The sequence below is a fragment of the Astyanax mexicanus genome, chromosome 24 (genome assembly GCF_023375975.1).
Source record: "Astyanax mexicanus isolate ESR-SI-001 chromosome 24, AstMex3_surface, whole genome shotgun sequence".
In the NCBI taxonomy this organism is placed as follows: Eukaryota; Metazoa; Chordata; class Actinopteri; order Characiformes; family Acestrorhamphidae; genus Astyanax; species Astyanax mexicanus.
In genome coordinates, this window is record NC_064431.1 from 18,703,548 (window position 1) to 18,725,407 (window position 21,860).

General features: G+C 40.8%; 1 protein-coding gene across 11 annotated transcripts in view; it reads right to left on the reverse strand.

Moving 5' to 3' along the window:
• nfasca (neurofascin homolog (chicken) a) overlaps window positions 1-21,860 on the reverse strand; it is a 204,459-nt gene that overhangs the window by 15,694 nt on the left and 166,905 nt on the right. For 7 of the 11 annotated variants that reach the window (XM_049471606.1, XM_049471609.1, XM_049471611.1 and 4 more), the window contains 3 exons: window positions 8,427-8,573; window positions 6,940-7,071; window positions 5,255-5,324 (listed from right to left, as the gene is read on the reverse strand). In XM_049471606.1, the coding sequence (XP_049327563.1) occupies window positions 5,255-5,324; window positions 6,940-7,071; window positions 8,427-8,573 (349 nt within the window). Of the gene's footprint in view, window positions 1-2,896; window positions 2,909-3,588; window positions 4,877-5,254; window positions 5,325-6,939; window positions 7,072-8,426; window positions 8,574-21,860 lie in introns of those variants that run through there. The other 4 variants (XM_049471614.1, XM_049471613.1, XM_049471615.1 and 1 more) reach the window with 3 other exon arrangements.

A 21,860-nucleotide genomic window follows, 5' to 3' on the forward strand; every position in this document is an offset into this window, starting at 1 on the left:
CTGACACTGTATTAGTGATGTTTGGTGAGGTCTATAGCCAGTGATATTTAGCACGGCTTTAGCAGTTGTGAAACAGTACAACGCCACCTTTGAACCATTTGACCTGCAGTGGAAAATAAGACTTAAGATATTTCTTCATTACATTTAATATTTCATTTTTGTAGTGCAGAAATCACTACAGAATTAAACCATTATGCTAGCTGTTACATTGCATGCATATTCCATGTCGGTCTGAGTTGGTCTGATCTGTGAACAGGCTAGAACAATACCATCATTAAACTACATGCATCAAAATCATTGGTTTTAGACTCAGTTCCTGCAGCACTGAGTACTGCTTAATGTCGAGAGCTGCTTTTTCAGCAGAACAGAACCTCAAGGGTGTCCAACAGTGCCGGGGGGAGGAACCTCAGTCTTTGCTGCTGCTGATCTGAAATTGATTTGACCTCTAGATCACAGAGTCGCTGCTTTTCAAATGTCAGCTGTCCAACAAAAAATGCAATTATATTTTTATAAGAAAAAGCTTAAACCAGTTTTTACTGGAGCAGAAGCGACTCGGAACACAGTAAGCTGATCGGGGTGCAGTGTTAAATATCCAGTCTGTTTCTTGGGCCTTGTAAACATGTCGTTAATGGACTGTAATACAGTGTGGGTGTTAATGTATATTAGCACTAATTAATGTCAACAGAGCAGCCTCTTGACTGAAAATGCTATGATACTCTAAATCAGAACAAATATTATGAATTGTGTGTCGGACACCCATGAGGAACTACATTGCTGATTGGATATCAGCTGTGATGCCACCCATCGGGTAGACTCCTCCCACCTAACAATAACCAATAGACCTCTGAGATTGTGCGTCATTTTGCTGCCAGCAACATGCTCAAACAAGGACGCTGGGTTTCAGCTAATTTTGTGGATGGAAAAAAGTGAATGTCATTCCTATGGGGAATTTAGAACCAAAACACAAATATTGATACATTTTTAAAAGTACATTTATTGTCACCATACATAGAAAACTGAGATCACGAATGTAGGGTTGTGGGTTTGATGCCAACCATGCTATGGGGTCCCACAGCATGGTTGGCATCAAACTCACAACCTTGTGATCAATCATTACTCCAATGTTTCTTTCAACGTTTCTACATTTTCTTTGACTTTGACTTTTATTTGATGGCAGACAGTATGAACCCAAGATTCATAAACAGTATTCTGTATACATTGTTTTATCAGCTACATATAACTTTTTTCCACAAACATGTATCTGTGCAATCTTTCTCTCCTTTCTTTTCTGGCTTAATGATTGCTTAAGTTTCATATTTTGCCGGCTGCAGGAATCACAAACCTGGCTGGCTGGCTGGCTAATCTCAGCAACTAGTGGGAGAAGCCCCATTGAGTGTTGTACTTTCCTGCATTAACCATCATAGAATTTAAAGGAATGCTTACACAGTTAATCATTGAATTCAGTTCATTACCAATTGTCTTGGGGCCCCAGGCCAGCTCAGGGCCCTAGGCAATTGATTGGTTTGCTTGCTTTGTTGCAACGAGCCTGCTAATTTGTCATCTGACCACAATACTCTGTGTTTCCACTGTGTGATTGATCCCAGATCCCAAATGCTTCCAACTCCAGGGAAGTTGAACGTAGCTAACATTCGGCTTCTGTTTTGTTTTAAGCAGCATTTTTGAATGTAACTTGTATTGTAGGATTTACCAAAGTAAATCTGTATCCATGTGGTTCTATAAGCTGCTGTTGAATGGCGGTTCTTGATGCAGTGCCGTATTAGCGCTGTAAGTAGCCGTTCGTGTTTATTACAGGGTTCATACGGTCATGAAAAACCTGGAAAAGTCATGGAATTTCAAACTAGCAATTTCCAGGCATGGATAAGTTTTGGAAAAGTCATGGAAATTTACTATCTACTAATCTTTGTTTTTTTATCTATCAACGGAAAAATACTATTTTAAATGAACAAATACATCTGCTCAGAGTTTGTTCAGTAATTTAGCCCGTGCAGGGAGCTAAATGGAGCTCTCAGGATTTGACATACATTTTATTATGGAAGACTGTGTGTCAACATTGTTTTTTTTATATCAAATCAAATTTAGGCCTACTGTAATTTTGATTACAGTTGTAGTTGTTTTTTTTATATCCATGTCTGCACTGATGTTTTAACAATCGTATGATCATTGTTAAGTCATTGATAAGTCATGGAAAAGTCAGGAAATCTCTTGGTTAAAAACTGTATGAACCCTGTTATTAGAACCGTAGTGCTTTTAAGCAAACCAGCCCGCGTTTTCATTATTTTTAGTGGAACCTTCAGAAAATTCACATCATACGTCATAAACAGAGAGGTTCACAGCGGTGGTGCTCTTGTATAAACAGACACACCCACAGATGCTGTCACGGTTAGTGCTAAAGAACCTAGTATTCTTCTATTCCTGCTGTGAACGAATGTTCCTGGTTCTACTTTTGTTGGTCAAAATGCTGCAAACCGGTTCAAACTTAGGTTTGTGAACCAGAACAGTGCCAGTTCCAAGTTGGTGGGAAAGTGCTATCGGAGGGCATGGAGATTACAATCTATTTTTGACATTATTTTCATTTGAAATCAGATCATTTGCTGCCATCACAACTTTTATTTGAAATGTGTTGCAGACCTGAAAGGCAGGAATGGATGTATATTACTTAAGAAAAAACAAACCTTAAAAATCTCTTGGCTTCAAACTGTCTGCAATCAAATACATGTCAAATGGAACTTACTCTGGGATGCTTTCAGCCATTCTTTTTTCCAGCAGACAAAAGTGGCTAAGCCCCAGCGCTCATCTGGATGCTAACCGCGGCCGACAAAATGACATCATCAGAGGTCTATTACATGCTCAGGCTCAAAGATGCTGGGTCAAATACCTGTTCTCATTCCTTAAAACCACGGCGCCATTTTCAGTGGTGGTGGGAGAGAGAGGGGAGGACGGGGGGGAGGTGAAGTTGGGTGGGGGGAAAAGGGTGGGGTCACAAGACGGATGGTAAAAGGGAGACATTTAACAGTTAAGATGGACAAAGAAGTTAGTAGACTGAGCTTAACATGGATTTCCACTAAAACCGGAACCTGGCAACAGAGCGACAATCAATACTCGCAGATCTGTGGTCTCCAGGCTCTGGCAGGTCATTCTTATTAAGGTAAAGTGAAAGTGTGCCACTGAATGCCAAACAACAATTGCTTGACGTGTTAATAATAAGCAGCTGGGAAATAATGTCTTGTTAGCGCACCTGTTAGCCTGTATGCTTTCCATTCAATTTCAACTTCAAAAAGCATGTTATTAAGCAGCTAAGGCAACAACAGCAACACTTAAGACAGACAGTAAGCCTTAAAAAATGATCAATTTATAGAAATAGTTGATTACCAGAATTAATTTCTAATTTAACAGGTTTAAAAGTGCAGATAGGTCTACAAATAAAAAAGAAAACTATATAAAAATATCATATATTCCAGGGGGACTTTTATAATGCTATCATGCACTGATTTAACTTAAGTAACAGATAATTTACATTTAAAAAGTGTCTGTTTTACAGCAAGCTGTAATAAAAATTAAAACAAGGCGTGTCTTAAATAATTTTTTTTATTCCTTTCTGAAATTTTATGGAACGACACTGGGCTTCATTCACTAAATATTCTGATGAAAACGAAAGTGTCTTCTTAAAACCCACTAACTTATTGTTAAGGAGGACAGTGGGATCAAACATTACAGGAGCAGAGCTTTTTTAAGCACTTATTTTTTTTTTTATTTAATTATAATTTCTATCCCATTTTCTCCCCAATTCACACGGCCAATTACCCACCCCACTCATTAGGACTTCCCCTATCACTAGTGACGCCCCAACACCAGGAGGGTGAAGACTAACACATGCCTCCTCCGATACACGTGAAGTCAGCTACCGCCTCTCTTTGAGCTGCTGCTAATGCAGCATTGACAAGAAGACAGCGCTCTGGGAGGAAAGCGCAGCGAGTCGGTTCTGATACATCAGCTCACAGACGCCTTGTGTTGAGTAACATTACCCTTTGGAATGATGAGGGGAGAGAGCGCCATCTACCCACCCAGAGAGAGCAAGGCCAATTGTGGTCTCTCAGCTTAGCTGATAGCAAGCTGCATGACCCGGATTTGAACCTGATCAATGTGGCAGAGCCTTAGTCTGTAGGACCACTTAGAGTTCTATCATGTTTTATCATCATCAGATCTGCATCATCTAACCTGGGTTGTCCAATTAAACCTGAGCATGACAGGCTATTATTAAAAAATAATAAAAAAAGCTGCTCATAATGAGGTCAAAGTTTCAATTAGCACCACTTTATAGTACCTTAAAAACTGTCAAACTGCATAACAACTGTGTGCCCAGGTTTTATGGCACAGATATTCACCAAGCATAGCCCCTCCCTTCAGTCCCTCATTCAGACTTTTTGGATATGGCTTTTTTTTCCTGAGCCCAGTAAATTTAGACACACAGTAGAAGGGAGATGGGCAATTTAGCCTGACTATTGTTTGGAGCCAATCTCAGCAAGGCCACTGCCTCTGCAGCACAGCACATATGTGCTAGACAGCGGACAACACCATGGCAACCGACGTTGCCCAAGTGACCGCTGCCCCTTGGTGATGCCTACCCCTTTGTCCAAGTAGCCAGTAAGCTTTAACATGGTCATATTTTGTTCCTCTAAAGCATTAAAGAGTTAGTTTACCGGACTATAAGCTTATTAATTTTTTATTGCATTTAAGTGTTTTAATTGGTTGTTTAAATGGGACAGAACTGATTGTTCCGAGTTATTAATTAGTTTTTAGTTTAGTTAAGACAGAAGGGCTGGTCCCGCTCATCTCTCACAACTACGTCAGAGCTAACCTGAAACAGGCAAAAGAAAGACAAGACAATTCACCAACGAGTAAAAGACAAACGACAAAAATGAAAAATCAAATAAAGGTTTTAACATCAAATATTTCATTTGAAATAATATTTCCCCTCCAATATTGTTTTAATATGGATGATTATGTAGCAAAAAACAGACATAATTTAGTTTATATAACTTTATTCTTTACATTTTACCCCTATTAATTTTCTCCTAAATTCAGCTCAAACAAAAAAATAACATATAGAGAAAATATAATACCATACATCACCTCATGCTATATTACCAGAATTATTTTAATAATAGAGAGGGAAAGTCATTTATTTGTGATATGCAATCATTCAATATTAAAGCAGAAAACCTACAATACTTACTGATAATCAAATGATCCATCCTGGTCTTTCTGGTCCACCGGATCCAAAGGTAGGTCTTTTTTATCTCTCACTGAGGAAAAGGGAAGTCGCATGATTTGGTTATGGCGATTTTGATGTTAGTTATTTAGATATTGTCCAGAAAGGACAAAGAAATAACATCACATATGAAAAATAATTAAAGTAAAGCATTCATAACACTAGAAAGCTAAGCTTTTGTCACCATGTTAATAATAAGGTCAATGTAAGCAGTCTGGTGGACTATCTCTTCTGGAAGCTTCCAGATTATCTCTGGTGGACAACCTCAGGTGAACGAGACTGTCTGCTTTCCAAAACAAAATTAGTCATAAAAGCACAAGTGTGAACTCAGTCTCTCATTGGCTGTAGCCAGTTCCTGCACTAACTTTCAGTCACACCACACTTCTCAATACAACTGATTTTAGACTTTTATACAACCCCCCCCATATTTGGTATTTGCTTATTTAGGAGCATCTGATCTTTTTCAGTAACACAGATGCTGTGAAGTATCTTAGAGAATCCCAGTTTTAAACCTGCTAGATATTTATTTCTCAGTGACTTTAGCCTGTCCCTGCACTACCTTTTAGTCACAACAATTTTTATACAACTACTACACTAGGGGTGGGACAAAATATTGATATAATGCAGGACTATCATCTGGAAAAAAAATGAAGAGACTTCAGTTTCTGAATCAGTTTCTCTGATTTTGCTATTTATAGGTTTATGTTTAAGTAAAATAAATATTGTTTTATTCTTTAAACTACAGACAATATTTCTCACAAATTCCAAAAAATATATATATAATTTAGAGCAATTGGCATAAAATGAAAAATGGCAAAAAAAACAACAAAGATGCAGAGCTTGCAGGCCTCAAATAATGCAAAGAAAACAAGTTTATATTCATAAAGTTTTAAGAGTTCAGAAATCAATATTGTCTGGAATAACTGTTTTTTTATTACAGTTTTCATGCATCTTGGCATGTTCTCCTCCACCAGTCTTACACACTGCTTTTGAATAACTTTATGCTACTCACTCCTGGTGCAAAACTTCAAGCAGTTTAGCTTGGTTTGATGGCTTGTGGTCTCTTAATAGGGCTCTTATATAAATCTACATCTGTTGGAAGCTTCCAGACTACCTTTGCTAGAAGTTGCTGAACATGGATGTCTGCTCTCCAAAAACACATTTTGTCATTAAAGCACAAGTTAGAACTCAGTCTCTCATTGGCTGTAGCCAGTTTCTGCACTACCTTTCAGTCACAACAATTTTCATACAACAGAATATCGATATCATAAGATATTGTACCACTTTTATTTGCGATAAATACATAATTCCTGGTATTTGCTTATTTAAGAGCATTTGATACTTTTCAACACAGATGCCGTAAAGTACTGTAGAGAAATCAAATATTAAACCTGCGAGATATTTGTTGGAGAACTGTGATTTCCTAAAAACTGTATTCTGGCCTAACTTGTGTAGTTTAAACCTGGCCTTGGCCTAACTTTACTGGACGGAAGCAGCTAGACTACCTCTTTTAGACTATCGCAACAACTAATGACAAATGGACCAATAACACAGTTCTGACCTTGTTAGGACAGTGCCACCAGGGTATTATTGCTCACGCTACAGTGTTAGTGTCATCATGCTTGCAGCACCGAGAGTTGGGTATTTACCTGGGTATTTCCCTCCTCGACTCCTCTTAATGAAGCAAGCGATGAGCAGGATCAGGACTAGCAGTGCGATGGCACACATGAGACCAATGAACCAACCCTGCGTGGCGATGTCCACCTGGTCCTTGCTGTAGGCTGTTACACAACAAACACACACAGGGGAGAGCGAGGGAGGAGAGAAGGAGAGAGAAACAAAGAGAAAAAATGAAATGCATGTTTCCTAGATGGACTACTCACCATCTTTTGTTCTGTGATTTATTACTAGCGACCCAGATTCAGCTCTTTAATGAACGTCTGTATGTATCAACAGGAAAAGCCTTTACTGACAACTGCACTTTATCAGAAACACATTAGTGAAGGTAAAAGTGCATTATAACGAAATCAGCACAGAGTCTGCGTTCTCTCAGTCCCATTTATTTAGGCATCATAACACCTACTCTGCTTACTCTGCTTATTCAACCAGCCTTCCAATCAGCATTTCTTATGGTACAATTTCCTCTTATACCTCCCTTTGGTGTTTTTTTGCCATGTTCAAAGACCAATTGTACTCTCTCAGGGATCCGGCAGCTGATGGCAAGCTGCATGATCAGGATTCGAACCAGCGCCTCCCCGATCATAGTGGCAGCACTTAGCCTGCTAGACCACTCGGCACCCACCACATAACTTTGTCATTTTTGTAAGCAAATGCAGCAAAATAGCGCAAAAATATAGTCTTTAAATCATTGGCAATCATTTTTTTAAGCATGATATGCCAGACGGCTCTCCCCCGATTGGCTAGATGCAGAATGGCAGCCATGCTTATTCATGTAAGGTTGAATGGACCATATGAATGGATACAGATGCTGTATTTAGCAGCATCTGGTTTGTTGTATATTTTGACTCTAGCCAGTACAATCTATGTAAGGATATTATCAAGGTAAACAACAAAGCACCTTTTAAATTCGCTTTGGATAAGAGCTACTGCTCTATCAGCCCCTTTTATCATACTGTGAAAGCATCTTAAAGGTTATCTTAATCGTCACACAGGCAGATTTAATATGGCAAAAATCATAAAGCAGACAAACCAGACAACCTGGGAACCAGAGAAACTGGTGAGAAGCTGACTTAGAGATAGCAGATCTATATTATATTCTGCATTTTGTTACAGAACACAGTGAGAGATTTCATCTGGATTAGCACACCTGAGCAGACATTTATTCCACAATCACACACAGGTTTACCTAAGAAAAAAAGCAGATATTTGCTTATCGATCAGAGTCATGTTCAATAAAAGCAGGCGGCAAAGATTTGTTACCAGTCTCATTTAACCTGAACACATCAGAAATATCTTCACTGCTTATATTGGCAGCATATTTAGGGCTGTACAGTATTGGTTGTGTCATTGAGATCTAGAGAGGTACTCCTGTATAAACTGTAAGAAATCAATTAAAAGCTAAAGGGTTTAAGCTTCAGTTCCAGTCTGATATCATGATACCGGGTCCAGCCCTCACCTCCGCTGGTCTCGAAGGTGACATACTCGCTGGTGATGCTGGGCTGCAGGTGGGAATATACCCGCAGGCGGTACTTGGCCCCAGCTGCCAGCCCGGCCAGTTTAATGGGGGGCTTGTGTTCAACCACGCTTTTAACAGAGCCATTACCTTAGGAGGAGGAGACATAAGACAAGTGTCCATCAAACCAGGACGGCATCACCTGCGGTAACGACGGAGAGCAATACAATGGCGGCAATGCCTTCTCTTCCATGAGACGGCGGGACGTGATGATTGAGACTGAAAGACCCCGTCCATCCCTTGCCCATATCGGTAACTGGGTACGTATACACCATCGTCAAAGGAATAGTTTGCCCCAGAAGGAAGTGTGGGATTGTGGGATTGCATAATGACAATTTTAGTAGTCGACTAATCTGTCGATTATTATTACGATTAGTCAATTAGTCATGAATGCTTTTGCCATGCCCTCCATTTGTGCTTCCTACTGATTAGGCTCCCGAGTCAATTCATGCTTTATCCCACCTTGACAGCTAAATTTAGAAGTACATTTTGATAGTTTAACATACCTAAAAATTACGAAGTATTAGAGGAGATACTGGATGTTATTTATCATGATATTCTAGGATACTTAAATATGTCTTCAGTTGAGATATAGCCAGATCTTGTCTAGTGTGAGGATGTTTTGTATTGCCAGGGTATATATAGTATACAGGGTTCATACTGTCATGGAAAACTTGGAAAGTCATGTAATTTGAACATAGCAATTTTGGAAAAATAAAATTACCCATAAAGTTTTGGAAAGTCATGGAAATTTGAATGATTTGTTTTTCGATTTAGCGACTAGAAAAATATGTTGTAGTTATTAAAATTAATTTAAAGTTTGGATAATTCCTTCATATCTCTTTAAATTAGCTAGCTGGCTATGTGGGTCCTACTCAGACTGCTATTTTAGCTGCACAATAACTGTAAATTCACACAGTAAGAGAAAAGATAATATAGTGCTATCTATCTTTATTCAGGCAAAGGGTTTTTGCAAAAATGTTTTTGAGCTAGTGAAATGTGATATTTCAAAGTATTTTATATATATATATATATATATTCATATATATATACTAGCTTTAAATATCACATTTCACTAGCTCAAAAACATGTTTTAATATATATATATATATATATATATTATTTATATTATTAGTTTATTTATTAGTATTTTCTTCTTTTAGTATTACTTTTTTCTTCTTTATATTGCTTTTATATTGCTGTGGTATTAAGAGCCTTGCCTCTGTAACCCGATGCCTTCGCCAGTCGTGTGATCTGCCCTTTCTCTACCTGCTCTACCAGATCAGTGGAGCTGCAGCTCATGGTGAATGCACTCTCTGCTTTTCACTATTGCTCCAGAGACAACAGAAGCACTAATTGTCGGTTTTAAAGGCTAAGGATGTGTTTAAATGTGTAATGAGCTGATATGCAGTGATTACAGCTGTTGTCTTGTCCCTTATCTGGAGTTTTTACACATTTTAGAGACACAGAGAGCGAACAGAGGGTGTACTCCATCACCCCTCCCCATAATTCTCCACAGCACCTTGTGTACTGTGCTCTATTAAATTTTTATAGTCTCATCGTTACAACCCTTTGAAATCGTGCACCATAGTGTGTGTTTAGAAAAGGAAAGGCCACTGGTTGCAGGACCTGGCAACGTTTGAAACTGTACTCAACATTATGACTCATCACTGAAGATGACCCACCGCCATTCGATTCTGAGTCACTCCGTGACAGTCTGGCATGACTTTCCTCCAAGTTTTGTTTCTGTCTATTGATTCCTTCTGGGTGCAACTACTATTTGGACACTGCGTATACCAGGATGACTACTGGAAGACCTTAAAAAGCGAGACTTACAAGAATTACAAAGTTTTCTCGTTAGCAGACCGCTGAGAGAGCATCCCGTCTGAGGTCAGAGTCGAGTTCTCCAGAGAAAATGACATAAAAGAACGCACAATTCTGTGTGGAGATAGGGAATGGAGCTCCCAGCCAAACTCTGGACACTCCTTTCATGGTGCACATCAAAGCCTGGCTCCAGGAAATTACAGGGATGATTTCAGCAGTTCGATACCTAACAGAGGCTTTGATGCCGAGCTGTTACTTAATACCTCCACTGGGGGAAAAGTGACAGAGCAAAACAGCGGCTTACGAGAAAAACGAGACAGACCCAGTCTCAGTCTCAACCATCTACAGACCTCTTTTTTTTTACATCTCAGTGGAAACCAAACAGCACCAACAAAGCACGCGCCGCCTTTCCGAAGAACAGGCGGTTTTCCGTAATGGTGTGTAAAGATATGAGCATGACTTTTTGGTGATGCGCCGTGAACTTTCGCAAAGCTTGTGCTGGTGACGCCATGCAATGTGCTTAAATGCTAAAGTACAGCGCAAAAAAAATAATGAAAATTAAAATAATCTGCTCAAACTCAAACAGCACTCTGAAAAATAAAGGTTCTAAAAGGTTTTTACACATTTTAAACATTATACTATATAGTTATATACTGTACATTTTGTAAACGAACCAAATGTAGTTTTTTTTTGGCACTACTCCAAAGGACCTTTTTTAGCACCTTTATTGATGAGAGCGCACCACAGCTCAGGCACAGCTTTTCTGCAAAGCACCATAAGGGCTTTAGAAATCAGTCACAGGTAGAAACTCAGAGATCGTATTCTTTTGAAGATCGTATTGGTGCAAGCAATGCTGCACAGTAGAACAGTGCACCAGCACACCTGCATCTAATAAAACTGTCCAGCAAATCACTGTCCTCCAAAAACACTATACCACATACAATGTAGACATACAGTACGAGTCAGATGTTTGGACACACATTATTGTTAATATTAGTTCTTTATTTGTATTATATACTACATTGGAGATCTGGATGTATCTTTCAAATATTAAGGAAACTTGCTAAAGTTTAAGCACTGGCGGCTCTTGTCGGCAGAGTTTCGGAGTAGTACATCATGGAAATCTCTGTGGAATGTAGCCTCCGAATCTGCCCACCGCCATTTCCACACTACTCGTGCAGCCATGGGAATGGAGGAGCTGCCTATTTTTCTGATGAACAGGTAATCACTAAGCTTCAGTAAGGTTGCTAATCATAGCTGGGTAATTTCCCACTATCACTAGCGTAGTAGAGAAGGGCATTTTGGACATTGAAACGTATAGACTCGTCACCAATTGCCATCGACTGTTGATCTGGCAACCTGCATTAGTTTCACATCTGAGCAGGTGAAAACGGTACGAGTTGGAGCACAAACAGAGTGAGGAAAAAGTAGTTAACAAGTGCTCAGCACCTCAGTTGGAGAACTATTCTAGGTTCTACCTCATGAAGTTGGCTGTGAGAATAATGCCAAGAATGGACAAAGCTGGCATAAAAAAGCAGAAGGTGCTATTTTGAAAAATGTAAAGTATTAAAAGTATTTTGGCTTGTTAAACACTTTTTCGTTTTCTTTATAATTTATTTTATTGTCTTCAATATTAATCTATAATGTAGAAAAAACATTAAATGAGAAGGAGTGTGTCCAAACTTTTGACAAACATTCGTATTGTACAGACTAGAATAAAATCAAAATAGAGAGGGTTTATTTTGTTTGGCTGTGTTTTTCTGCAGGCAGTAAGCATAGTAAACTTCCTGTAAAAGAGTTTCAAGAAATTCTGAATGGGGGCGAATTCTTCATCAAAATGATATAATTATCCTCATTGTGTCAGTGATTAAATTACTGAAGAGAGAGAATAGATAGTGAAGGTATCACCAGTTACTCATCCTAAAAAAAACAGGTGCATGAGCATGGTGCAATGTTAATTCAGCATTACAGCGTTTCTACAGAGTTTTAGTATTTTATACCAAATAAAACAAACTTCTTTACCACCCAGCATGGCACACATACACACACACACACACACCAAGCCAGCATGCAGCATCCAGCAGAGACATAGAATTAGCAGAGTGATAGAACGAGAGAGAGATAGATGGATAAAGAGAGACAGAGAGAGACTGAAAGAGAGAGGTAGACGGAGGGTAGGGTCGAGTCGATATCTCGAGTCTGAGTCGTGAGGGGAGGTAATGTCTGATACGGGTTATTTTACAGCGCGAGTGTCCGAGTGTCTCGATCAGAGACGGGTCCGTGATATCTGATCTATCCCCCTGCTCCTTAACGCATGACATCGCAGGTTGGGATGGTCAGATGATGCGGACGCTCTGCGATTCGGCTCGCTTTTACACCACCTCACTGGGCAATTGCATCACCGTGCTCTCGCGTGCATGCTTCAAGGTCGAGGATATGATTATGATAGCCCCCCAGAGATGACCCTGGGCCGGTTACATTAACCCTCTCATTATCTCTCGGCCTGAAAACATCTGCTGGTTGGGCACAGACAGAGATAGCAGAAAAAAAACACAATAAACTGAGATATACTGTAGGCCTGTCACAATAACTGTTTTTAATTGGTTGATATTTTGCCTCAGAGATAATTGCAATAAATTATATTATTGTATAAAGGCCATTTTACGTCATTGATAAAATGATAAAATCATAGTATAATAATGCAATTACACTTAGGACTGACATGATTTTTTTTGTGCTGACAATATATTGTTCCAGAAATAGTTGCGATAAATGGTATTACTATATTAGAACTTCGGAACATATTATTCAATTGATAATACAAATATAACAGTTATTACAGCATAAAATAGTATTATAATGCAATTACATCCAGGCCTGATGTAATAACGATTGTTTGGACAAAATGTTAGAAATTATTGCAATGAGGTATATGAGGCATTTTAAAGGTGGACAATATATATTTTTTATTCAGATGATATATTGTGTAAGAAGTTATTGCAATTAATTATATTTTTGTCATTTTAAAGGTGGAAGATATATTTTTTTTATTTGAACAATATATTTCCAAGAAATTATAGCAATTAATAATATTTCTTTAATTTTAAAGACGATATAATTGTTTGTAATCAATACATTACATTGTTCCATAAATTATTGCGATTCATTATATTACTGACATTTTAAATGCATACAATATATATGTTTGTATTTAGATGATATATTGCCCCAGGAGTTATTGTGATTGAATTATATTACTGTCATTTTAAAGGCAGTGTCACGTCTGGTGCTGTTAGCTCCTCTGTCCCTTCCACACCAAGCTCTAACGGAGGTTCTCAGGTTAACAACTACACTACCCAGAATGCACCACCCGCTGACATCACGCACTCACCTGATCACGTGACACCTCACCTGCTTCCACCAGGAAGCCCCGAATACTGATTACTGGCACTATAAAGGTGCACGCCAAACAGACTTCATCGCCGCGTATTGTAGGTTATCCTCGTACAAAGCGTTACTTATCTCTTGTCTCAGTTTACTTGTGTATGACCTTGCTTTTTGTTTCTCGACGCCGATTCTTGCCTCTGCCTTTGATATTGGATTGTTTGTGTATGACCTGGACTGTACTTTCACCACCGCCTCTTGGATTATCTCTGATACTGGATTGCTTGTGTATGAACTCTGGACTGTCTCTCGTTTATGGTATGGTTTTGTCTGCATTGCTCTGTCTACTGGTGATCAACCATATTTTTGTATCGACCCTGATTACATCTGTTTATTATTATAATAAACCTACTTTGTTTTTATCAGTATCTGCGCTTGTCTGCTATTCTGTTCTAACCATGACAGAATACGCGGCCGAACTAAATCAGATAGCAGATACTGAGGCTATTAGATCTGGTTTAGCCAACCAGGGGAGGCTACTCGGTCAGCACCAGCAAACGCTCGCTGGTGTGACCCAAGCTGTTTCTGAGCTAGCCCGCCAGCAAACCACGCAGCAGCAACAACTAGCTGAGCTGCTAGCTCACCTCAGAGGCGTAACTGAGCCTAGCCCTAGCCCGTTAGCTGCCCCCAGTATGCCTAACGCTAACTCTTCTGTGCCTGGATTTTCTGTCTCTAAACCGGAGTTGTTTGATGGGGATCCGGAAAAATGCAGCGGTTTTCTTTTACAATGCTCCGTGTTTTTCAGTAATTCACCGCCTACAACCGATAAAGCTAAGATCGGTTTCATTATCTCACGGCTTTCTGGTAAGGCACTCGAGTGGGCTACAGCTATTTGGGAAGACCTTTCTGGGGCTAGTTACACTGACTTTTTGGTTACTTTCCGCTCAGTTTTTGATCATTCGCGTTATGGACAGTCTAATGGAGAACTTTTGCTGGCTCTTAAGCAAGGTCAGAAGCCGGTGGCTTCCTACGCTCTGGAGTTTCGCACTCTCGCGGCTGGTAGTGGGTGGAATAACGCTGCTTTGATCAACGTGTTTAGATGCGGACTTAATCCAGATGTACAGAGGGAATTAGCCTGCAGAGATGATTCCCTGACCCTGGATCAGCTCATTTCACTGTCGATCCGGTTGGATCAACTTCTCTCGCGCCGACCCAAGATCAGTCCTCGCACTCAACACACTCCTGTGTCTCTGCCCCGCGCTCCCACTCCAGAGAAAGCTGCGCTGCCTGCCCCAGAGCCCATGGATATCCAGAAAACCCGGCTAACTCCAGAGGAGCGGCAGCGTCGAATCCGGCTTCGCCTATGCCTTTATTGTGGAGAGGCCGGGCATTTCAAGGCTGAGTGTGGTCTCCTGACCCGACCTGTGAAAGCTCCAGCCCTGGGACAGCGCGTGGAGTGCTCTCCACGCGCTAACGTGGTACGTAAGCACAACACAATCCTTCGCTCTAAATGTTTTACTTTGCCTGTTAATATTATGTTACCTACTGGTATGCTCTCTGTCCCAGCGCTTGTAGATTCCGGGTCGGAGGGGAACTTCATCAGCCAGGACCTAGTTAAGGAGCATGGAGTGCCCACCAGAGAACTTCTACGTCCATTGGCCATCCATGCTGTTGATGGAAAGACTGTCCGCTCCAAGCCGGTTACCCTGCAGACTCTGCCCATCACTCTACAAGCCAGCGCTCTTCATTTTGAGGAACTACCACTTTTCGTGCTTCCCTGCACCGAGCATCCAGTTATCCTGGGCATGCCATGGCTGAAGACTCACGATCCCACTGTCTCCTGGCGCGATGGGGATATCACGGTTTGGTCTGCTCACTGTCATGAACATTGTTTAGCTCTGGATAGTCTAGTTATTCAGTCTACTTCTGTAGAGAGTCCTGAAATTTCTGATCCCGTTGTTGTACCCCCTGAATATTCAGAGTTTTTAGAAGTGTTTAGCAAGGAAAACGCTACTAAATTACCTCCGCATCGATCTTATGATTGTGCCATCGACCTAGTGGAGGGTGCCACCCTACCCAAAGCTAGAGTCTACCCCCTTACACTCGATGAGGAAAAGGCTATGCATGATTATGTCACCGAAGCATTAGCCCAGGGTTTCATTCGGCCGTCGAAGTCCCCTGTCGGGTCTGGGTTTTTCTTTGTTAAGAAAAAGGACGGGGGACTGAGACCTTGTATTGATTATAGAGGTTTGAATGCCATAACAAAGAAATTTGCTTACCCTTTGCCCTTAATTCCTTGTGCTCTCGAGCAACTGCGTACGGCTACTTACTTTACCAAGCTTGATCTGCGTAGTGCGTACAATTTGGTTCGCATTAGGGAGGGGGACGAGTGGAAAACAGCGTTTACCACCACCAATGGCCACTACGAATATTTAGTTATGAGCTATGGTCTCGCTAACGCCCCCGCAGTGTTTCAGTCATTTATGAATGATGTTTTTAGAGACATGATTGGCAAGTATGTTACACTTTTTATAGATGACATATTAATCTATTCCTCAGACCTTGATTCCCACGTGCAGCACGTGCGCTCGGTTCTCCAGAGACTTTTGGAGAACAATCTATATGCTAAAGCCGAGAAATGCGAGTTCCACCTTCAGAGAGTCGCATTTCTCGGCTATGTTATCAGCTCCCAGGGAGTCCTTATGGATGACTCGAAGGTAGACGCCGTTACTAGCTGGCCTGTTCCCCAATCTATCAAAGATCTCCAACGTTTCTTAGGATTCGCCAATTTCTACAGGCGTTTCATACGCAACTTCAGTACCATAGCTGCCCCCCTTACAGCATTAACTAAGAATGCTACCAAAATTCTCAAGTGGTCCCCTGAAGCTGACCAAGCTTTCCAAGCGTTAAAAGCCGCCTTTGTCTCTGCCCCCATTCTCACACATCCTAATCCAGATTTACCCTTTGTTGTTGAAGTCGATGCTTCTAATACTGGCATCGGAGCAGTTCTCTCACAACGCAGCGGTTCACCGCCTAAGCTTCACCCCATAGCCTTTTTCTCAAAGAAAATGTCACCAGCGGAGCGTAATTATGGGATAGGGGATAGAGAGCTGCTGGCTGTAAAACTAGCTCTAGAGGAGTGGCGTCACTGGCTGGAAGGTGCTGCACATCCATTCACCGTTCTTACTGATCACAAGAACCTAGAGTATCTCCGTACTGCTAAACGTCTAAACCCCCGTCAAGCTCGTTGGTCATTGTTTTTCTCCCGTTTCAATTTTTCGATCTCGTTTCGTCCAGGTAACCGTAATACTAAAGCTGATGCCTTATCTCGTGTTTTCAGTGCCCCAGACGACACATGCCACGCTTCCGAACCCGAACACATTCTGCCACCCACTGTGAAAGTAGCAGCTATTAGATGGGAACTCGATGACCTTATTCAGCAGAGTCAAGCTAACACACAACCTCCGGAGGGTTGCCCTCCTCACAAGATTTACGTACCTGAGCAGTTTCGCGATCAGCTCATTGGCTGGGCACATGCTGCCCTTACGTCCGGTCATCCAGGCGTTACACGCACGCTACAACTAATCTCAGCTCGGTACTGGTGGGAAACCATGCGAGCTGACGTTCAAACTTTCGTGGTTTCATGTTCTATCTGCGCACAATGCAAAACACCCAAAACCCTTCCAGCCGGTAAGCTATGTCCTCTACCTGTTCCAGAACGACCATGGTCACATATTGCAGTAGATTTTGTTACCGATTTACCTGAATCTGAAGGTTACACTACTGTCCTTACTGTTGTAGACAGATTTTCTAGGGGTGTTAAGTTTATCCCTTTTCCTGCTCTTCCTACTGCTCTTCAGACCGCCCAAGCTATATACACACACATTTTCAGACATTATGGGGTCCCGGAGGACATTTTGTCAGATAGAGGTCCTCAATTTACTTCTAGGGTATGGAAATCGTTTTTTGAACATTTGGGTGTACACGTGAGTCTCACTTCTGGGTTTCATCCCACTAGTAATGGTCAATGTGAGAGGGTTAACCAAGAGTTGGGAAAGTTTTTAAGATTGTACTGTTTTAAGCATGCGTCAGAATGGTCTCAGTATTTAATTTGGGCTGAAATAGCTCAGAATTCCCTGATTAACTCCACGTCTGGTCTCACTCCATTCCAGTGCATTCTGGGTTACCAGCCTCCGTTAGCTCCGTGGACAGCATCATCCACTGAGATCCCCGCTGTCGACGACTGGATGAAGCGGAGTGAGCAGGTGTGGGAGGAGACGCATCAGCAAATCTCGGAGGTTTTACGGAAATATAAGGAGCAGTCCGACAGACACCGTGGTACCACCCCCCAATACCAACCCGGAGACAGGGTGTGGTTGTCGACCCGGGACTTGAGGTTTGAAGGGGCCTGTAGGAAACTGCTGCCTAAGTATATTGGCCCATTTAAAGTGTTGTCTCAGGTTAATGAGGTGACTTATAAGATCGAGTTGCCGGCTCAGTACAGGGTGCATAACTCGTTCCATGTTTCTCTGCTCAAGCCTCTTGTCCCAGGTCCGCTTGCTGAGGGTGTTCCAGATGACGTGCCGCCCGCGGCAGTGGAGGGGGAGGATTCGTCTACCTATGCGGTTCGAGAGGTGTTGGATTCACGCAGGCGTGGCGGTGTGCTCCAGTACCTCATAGACTGGGAGGGTTACGGCCCTGAGGAGCGTTGCTGGGTTGCCGCCGGTGACGTGCTGGATCCTGCTCTACTGGCCGAATTTCATGCCCGTCACCCTAGTAAGCCTGCTCCTCGACCCCGTGGGCGTCCCAAGCGCTCACTCTCTTCTTCGGCTCCGGTGCGTAGGGGTTCCCAGTCTCGCAACCCCCGCCTGCCCGTCACCTCTGAGGCTACGCCTGGTCCTCCCGCCGGTACTCCCTGCCCGTCGGGTGGACGTCGTCGTGGTCGTCCCCGTTCCGGCTCCGTTCCGACTCCCTTGGGGGGAGGTACTGTCACGTCTGGTGCTGTTAGCTCCTCTGTCCCTTCCACACCAAGCTCTAACGGAGGTTCTCAGGTTAACAACTACACTACCCAGAATGCACCACCCGCTGACATCACGCACTCACCTGATCACGTGACACCTCACCTGCTTCCACCAGGAAGCCCCGAATACTGATTACTGGCACTATAAAGGTGCACGCCAAACAGACTTCATCGCCGCGTATTGTAGGTTATCCTCATACAAAGCGTTACTTATCTCTTGTCTCAGTTTACTTGTGTATGACCTTGCTTTTTGTTTCTCGACGCCGATTCTTGCCTCTGCCTTTGATATTGGATTGTTTGTGTATGACCTGGACTGTACTTTCACCACCGCCTCTTGGATTATCTCTGATACTGGATTGCTTGTGTATGAACTCTGGACTGTCTCTCGTTTATGGTATGGTTTTGTCTGCATTGCTCTGTCTACTGGTGATCAACCATATTTTTGTATCGACCCTGATTACATCTGTTTATTATTATAATAAACCTACTTTGTTTTTATCAGTATCTGCGCTTGTCTGCTATTCTGTTCTAACCATGACAGGCAGATAATTTTATTTTGTATTCGGAAAAATTATTGTCCTAGAAATCCTTGTGATGAAATATATTTGTCATTTTAAAGGTGTACGATATAATTTTTTTGTATTTGGACGATATATTGTCCCATTACTGTTATTTTAAAGGCAGACTAAATTATTTTTGTATTCAGACACTATACTGTCCCAGAGATTATTGTAATGAATAATAATATTGTAATTTTAAAGGCGTACAACATATTTTTTTGCATTTGGACAATATATTTTCTCAGCAATTATTATAATAATTATTATTTTTTAAAAAGACACAATATTTTTTTGTTTGTATTGAGACGATATAATGCCCCAGGAATTATTATGATGGATTATATTTGTGTCATTTTAAAGGTGTATGATATCATTTTTTGTGTTTGGACGATGTATTGTCTCAGAAATTGTTGTGATGAATTAGGCGGACAATGTTATTTTTTGTATATGGACAATATAGTGTCTCAGAAATAATTATAATGAATTATATTACTGTCATTTTAAAGGCGGACATAATGATTTTTTGTATACTAACAATGGTATTGCCCTAAACGTTATTGTGATTAATTATATTCTGTTATTTAAAAGGCCAATGATATTGTTTTTTGTATGTTGACAATATATTGTCAAATAATTTATATATACATATTTTTTTTAGTTAAACATTATTACTGTAATTTTTAAGACCAAATTATGAGACTGATATAATGACTATATGATAAAAACATATTAATGCATGTGGGGTCTATGTGGGTATCCCAACTGGTTCTTTGTGGGCCCCATATGAGAATGATGGCCGGGTAATTAAACACAATATGTTAAAATAATATTGAAGTCAGCAAAAATAACTGCGGTCATGTCCATATATTGTATGATAAGCCATAATAACGTGAATATCGTGAAAGGCCCACTGAGATACACATCAGACGTATCTCACGCACCGTGACTGTGCGACTGTGAGCTACGGTAAGCAGCAGTGGAGCAGCCAGATACAGATATCAGCGTAAAAAGCAGATGTGGTTAGCTAATGGAGATGAGACATAAAGATACAGGTACATGAAAGAGAGAATGATACAGAGAGAGAGAGAGAGAGAGAGAGAGAGAGAAATAGAAGGGACTATCGTTAGCTAACTAATGCTTTGACCCCTCTATTACCAATTCAAACAGTAGATAGGTACAGGCATTTTGACTTATATATAGGGACAATATTAATCACCACACATACAGTATACACAGCTACTAGCTTTAGCATTAGCCTGTGCATTAGCATTAATGCAGACATGTAAATACACTATATGGCCAAATGTTTGCAAACACCCATTTTAATAAATGAATAAATGCATTCAGCTACTCTTCAATTCCTCAAATTTAGCATTTAGAGTAAATTAACCCAACCATGCAATAATACTACTGCTATCACTGCAATGTTTACAACACAAATACATGTGAAGTTCCACTCTGCCCATTTTTTAACTGCCGTCAATCAATACAGCATCACTAGACAGCATGACAGTGCTTTTGAAGTAAAGTGCCAGATCCCCAGCTCTGTTACATCAGCCAACAGATGCCTGTGCTGGCTAGCATCACAATAAGTGTGATACGGGAAAACAGTGCCATCTACTTAACAATATCTGCACAGAGAGAGCACAGGTGGTTGCGCTCTCTCGGACTCCGGCTGCTGATGGAGAAGCAGCATTACCCAGGCATTGATCCACCAATTCTTGGGTTAAAACAAGCTAACAGAGAAAGTTGTAGTAACGTTGTGCAACGTTTTGAAAAGGTTCTACAAAAGTTAGCCTGTATCATTACAGAAATAATGTTCCAGGAACATTCGGAAAACGTGTAACATAGTAATGTTTTGCATCACAATGTTACAATATGATTAGAACATTTTTCATATAATGTCCACAATTAGACAAAGTCTAATATTATAAAAACAAAAAAAGTAACATTGCCAAAACTTAAATTTAAAACCCTGACACAAGTGGCGTTGCAGCGATGTTCTAAGAACTTTAAAAACTGACAGATTGAACATTCTAAGAATGCAAACTAACTGTAAAAAAATGTTCTACTAACCAACAAATATAAGCTAACCAAAAACATTTAACTTTTAATTTTAATGCTATTTTACATTTGAATCACGTAGAACATTTCTGGAACTGGAACGCCCTTACAAGTCAGATTTCCTTCTCTGAATATCGAAAGAGACTAGCCAAGCCCAAGTTTAAAAGTCAAGATGGCTGCCCTGCAAATCAACAGTAGTAAAAGAAGCAATGCAGTAGTATTATACAGTTTATTATTATAGTATTTATCAATTAGTGTCTCAGTAAATCAGTCGTAAACACAATACTGTCCATCTTTAATCTGAGGACATGATTCCACAATATTTGTATGCAAAAAACCTTGTGCTTAGTTATTATGTACTGGTATTGAGGTAGCCTTCAGCTGTGGAACAGTGGAACATTGATCTCTGAAATGATTGTGCTTAATCATTCCAGTATTTTTGGAATTACTGAGTAAGTTGTAAGTGAGTGCAACTATTGTTGAATGCAATCCAATCCTCACAGCAATGCGGTAAAAATCTGGTAG